The sequence below is a fragment of the Chaetura pelagica genome, unplaced genomic scaffold (assembly GCF_000747805.2).
Source record: "Chaetura pelagica isolate M959 unplaced genomic scaffold, ChaPel_1.0 scaffold189, whole genome shotgun sequence".
NCBI classification, from domain to species: domain Eukaryota; kingdom Metazoa; phylum Chordata; class Aves; order Apodiformes; family Apodidae; genus Chaetura; species Chaetura pelagica.
Window position 1 is genome coordinate 3,495,772 of NW_009970716.1, and position 4,736 is coordinate 3,500,507.

Below are 4,736 nucleotides of genomic sequence, written 5' to 3' on the forward strand. Positions count from 1 at the left end.
CCCCCCCGGGCCCTGACACCAACCCCCGAGCGACCCTCTCACCTCTGCAGCTCCGGCACCGTCTCCACGTTGTGGGCATAGACGTCCAGCCCCGACAGCGCCACTTTCTCCACAGCTTTCAGGTCCCCTCGAAAATCGGGAGTGAGGCATTCCACCAGGATTTTGGGATTCCTGGAAAGGAGAGACTGACAGTGAACGCATCTATGGGATTCGTGCCACTCTTGGGAAAGAATAAATCAATATAGCAAAAAAACCCAAACAAAACTACATGATGCTGTGATAAGCAAAGCAAAGTCAGGACACACTTCTGAAACAACTGGTTTCTGCCAGTATTTGTACTGCAATTGAAACAAACGTTCTGATTTTCTTAATGCGACTGAAATACAATGAAAGCCAAATAATAAATACAAAAGCGATTCCAACAGTCTCTTAAACAATCACATCCACTGTTTATACTCGATTTTTCATGTGTCTTTGTTACAGATTCACTTCATACAAGTTCAGTATCAGAGCTCCAAGATACTGAGGAGCTATAATCCCACCTCCTGGGACAAAAGGCTCTGCACTAATGCCCTGGAATCTGATCTTGGTGTCCAGATTTCTACTCAGAAAGGGAGGCAGGGAGAACTGCAAGAACATGTTGAGCCCTCAAATAGTGTGGATAAAGACTCAAACCAGGTTACATGAATGAAATCTGTGGGTAGACAAGTCTGCGATCAAGTGGCATCCAGGGCTCTGCTGCAGAGAGCAAAGGCATGGCTGGGGAAAGCAGAAAAGGTGCAGACACAGACGTAGAAACAGCCGTTGTGGGAAAACACAAAGCAGTCTGATCAATGCTGAAAGAGAAACCCTACTTCTGCTTCCATGTGGTGACACCACTATCTAAAGCCACTGTTTCAGCCCCAAGCTTGAAGAATGAACCTATCTCAAAAGTATGTGTTCATTTCCTGTTAAATGAGCCACACGGTCAAAGAAATAATCCAGTGCTCAGCTTTAAATAAGCCTGGGCTACACTGGAAATGCATCCAAATTCAAAATACTTTGAGGACATCATATGAAAAAGATAAAAACTAGGGGCATAGAAAGGCTAAAGGCAGATTTTTGTACTTGCGTGGCCCCTGGAATAATCCAGCTAAAGGTTTTGACCTATATGCAATACCACACTATAAAGTTTTAAGAGTAACACATTAAAATATACCTTTCTTTCAGGTGAGAGACTGTCTTTGCAAAGTGTTCTGCTCCACCATCAGGCATATCTAGAAGGATTTCAATTATTCCGTTAACCTTCCTGTTCAAGACATGTATTTACTTATTAGCAAAGCTACAAACCCTTGCAGAGTCCAATTTAAATGCAAACTAGTAAAGCAGTTTTTAGTCAAGCCCCAGTCTTATCTTACCACTTATGCCAAAGGTTTATAATGGATACTCTGCCAGGTCTTGTCTGCACAAAGTCTAACTGTGATTGTTTAAGGCAGACTTCAAATGTTTACTCTGAATTTACCTGTCTCTAGGCTCACTGGCGGTCTGAGCACAGAATTACTTCATCTATTTCTGGTTTTGGTCTGAGAAGCAGTGCTATAAAAATTAATTTTTTTTTGGTAAAGATTACTCTTCTACTGTAAGACACTTTGCAGCTACTGGTCTTTCCATCAAAGTATACTGAATAATTTCTACAATGGTCTTCCCCACCCATATGATGTCCCCACAAAGCAGCTACTATAACCTCAGAAAAAGGTAACTTTCAGGGTTTTTAAGTATAATTTCTTTCAGGTTTAGTCTTTGGAAGAAAGTTCTGTAGTGGTATTGTATATGAACATTTATGGGTTGGTTTGGGTTTTTTTGCTGATCAAATAATAGAACAGAGTGTGTATGTATATATTTTGGGGAAAAAAAATAAAATGTTTAATAAAATAGTGTAATATTTTAATGTAACTTCTCTTATGTTTCACCAGACATGGAGAAATACTAAGAATGTGTAGAAAATGTCTGAAGTTTTAGCACTGTTGACTCCTTTAAAACAGTAACCCTCAACAACTGTGCTGAGGGAAGCATGTTTATCCATGTCTGTGTTTACTTCACGTAAGGCACTTGAGAGCTTAGACTGGAGGACACAAGAGAAAACATACTGACCATCTCTGTCCACAGATGTCAATACCACGTAATCCAAGCCCCACTCAGCTATAGCCTTTGCTGTGTTGAAAGGCTCCTCAGGATCCAGTGGAGGTGGATTCCTTGCTGTCTTTACTGAACAAAATCTGCAGCCTCTAGTGCACGTGTCACCCATCAGCTGAAATAAGACGTTTCTGCCTTTACATTGTACACATCAATATTGCTCAGTTGAGAGACATCACTATTACTCAGTTGAGAAACAGCTGCACAAGCAACATCAGATAAATCCCAATACTAAGGAAAACAATGAGGACATTTCTTGAGTAAACCCACATCACTACAGCAGAGACCCAACAAACAGAGATCCAATAGCCTACAAACAGCTGGAACATCAGTACAGTACTCAAGAAATGGTTAATGGCTTACCATAATGGTAGCTGTAGCTGTAGCATATTCACCACCTCCCCAGCATTCTCCAATGTTGGGACAACGTGCTTCTTCACAGACCTAAGGGTAAAAGACAGTGACGTACCTGTCTTTTTTTTTTTTTTCCCCAATATTATTACAGCAAATTAATATTATCTTAACAAGCAATTTTGATAGTAGCCTACAAACACAACATAATTCCTTCTGTGACAAGTGAGATTAACAGAGTTCCATGTTGCTCTCCAGGAAGTCAGTAGGATAGCTAGAAGAGCTGTTTCCTATTATCCAAATACCACTTTTTTCCTCTACTTCACAACTGAAAAACCTCCACAACCACATAGCTACCTTATTAGCTAGCACAGGTTGTTATTAATATTTTAAAATTAGAAAATGGTAAAATGTTCACAAAGTCTATGATTCATTAAAGCATGATCTTATTCTGGAAAAAAACAAAACACCAAACCTCTCCATGCATACCCACCACTGTTCACCATCTGGAAGGTATATTTAACGAAGCATATATTTCTAGAATTTCTTTTCATGCAGAACATGTATGTAACACTGAAATTGTGTGTGTTCCTATTAAAAACAGTCACACATAGCATCTTCTGATCTTCCTGGGGATGCAAGAGGTAAACCCTAGTATTTAAAAATCACAGCAGGAAGAAAACAAAATACTCCTTTCATTTTGTCTTCATTCTTTAAGGGTAAAATTCACTGCTGGAAACAAAGATTAGCATTGGGCTTGTTTTGAGCATTGAAGATCATGCAAGACATGATTTCTACCTGTCCTCCACAGAGAGCTAAGGTTGTATCTGTAAAAAATGCCTTATTTCTACAGAAAATCTTGGGTCAGTACTAGCTTTACCGTATGAAGATTTAAGCTTCTCAAGGTATTCTTTAGCTTATTGTAGTTCTTTCCCATGGGAATACTTGTTTTCAGCCATGGAGGAAGTCGCAGCCTGAAAAAATACCAAGCAAACATGAAGATGAATACATTATTTACATGGTTAGTTTCCATTATTTCATAGATCCACTTTAATTTGCTACAGATCCCAGCTAGGAAAGGTTGCTTGAAGTCTGACGCAGCTCCGCAACCAATATTCACATCTTTCTTAGTCACAGCAGCCTCCTCTCTTCCGTGCTTATCATCATCCCAACACTCAAGAGTAGGAGTTTGTTGTCACTCACAGGTTTAAAACTGTTACTTCTGCTGGTGGGATTTAATAGTGCTAGACTGGAGACTGCAACAATTAATGGCAACGTATGTTACCACAGCTATCAAAAAGCCTGATCAAATTTATAATCGGAAATATCAGGGTCTTAAAGCATTTTTAAATTTAGTCTTCCTTTGCCTGTTTTAGTCTATCAATAATATCTTTGCAACACTAAGGCAGAGCACCCCTACCTACTGACTTATATTAGTAATTTCATACAGGCTGTGGCACCCACACTCAAATGAGAAAATACCATAATGACCTAATGTTTTGTTGCATATTTGAAATTAATTTTTGTTTCTTTCTTGAAAAATTATTAAATTGGCAAGCCAATATGACAGAATTTAACGAAAATACATTGAACACACTTTGCCATGAATACTAAACACGTAAGATACCACATGGAAGCAACTACAGTTGATAAAAATCACAGTCACCTTTCTCCTTTCTGACGCTTCAAGTTGCCTTTATACTCGGCCCACGCGCTCCTGTCTGACAGATCTCCAGAGACAAAGTCTTGCAAGCCTGGTCCATTTTGCAGGAAGTCTTTTTTCTCGTCTGGCAATGACCCTGATGCTCTGTACTGGTTACATGCGTGGCTCCCTGGCACCTAAGGAAAGCAATACTGTAATTTAGTGAATCGTAAATAGTACTAGTAATCCATACTAGGCGAGTGCTTGTCCTGTTGGTTACGGACGTACACGCTACAGAGCCTGTGTCAGGCTGTTCCCGCTGCCTGCAAGTTGAATATTTAACGAATCATCTTTTTCCGTTTTAAGCAATGGACAAAAACCACGATCTCTTCCAAAATATCTCGGCAGCCAACATACGCGGTAGGTATAACGGACACGGCACGGATTCACTCGAGGTTTCAGGGCAGAAGAACAACACCCCGAGGCAACGAGCGGCTCGTAACCGACTCACGTTTTACTCCACGGAAAACCAGCGCCGGGGCGGGCGGCCCAGGCCCCCAGCACCCCTCCC

General features: G+C 40.5%; 1 protein-coding gene across 1 annotated transcript in view; it reads right to left on the reverse strand.

Moving 5' to 3' along the window:
- The window catches only part of LIAS (lipoic acid synthetase), a 7,853-nt gene extending 3,273 nt beyond the window's left edge, over positions 1-4,580 (reverse strand). The window contains exons 1-8 of the mRNA XM_010006152.1: positions 4,546-4,580; positions 4,419-4,488; positions 4,190-4,362; positions 3,404-3,497; positions 2,536-2,616; positions 2,131-2,287; positions 1,199-1,256; positions 43-171 (exon numbers count right to left, since the gene is read on the reverse strand). Coding sequence (XP_010004454.1) covers positions 43-171; positions 1,199-1,256; positions 2,131-2,287; positions 2,536-2,616; positions 3,404-3,497; positions 4,190-4,362; positions 4,419-4,488; positions 4,546-4,580 — 797 coding nt within the window. The remainder of the gene's footprint in view (positions 1-42; positions 172-1,198; positions 1,257-2,130; positions 2,288-2,535; positions 2,617-3,403; positions 3,498-4,189; positions 4,363-4,418; positions 4,489-4,545) is intronic.
- Between the last annotated feature and the right edge of the window lie 156 nt (positions 4,581-4,736).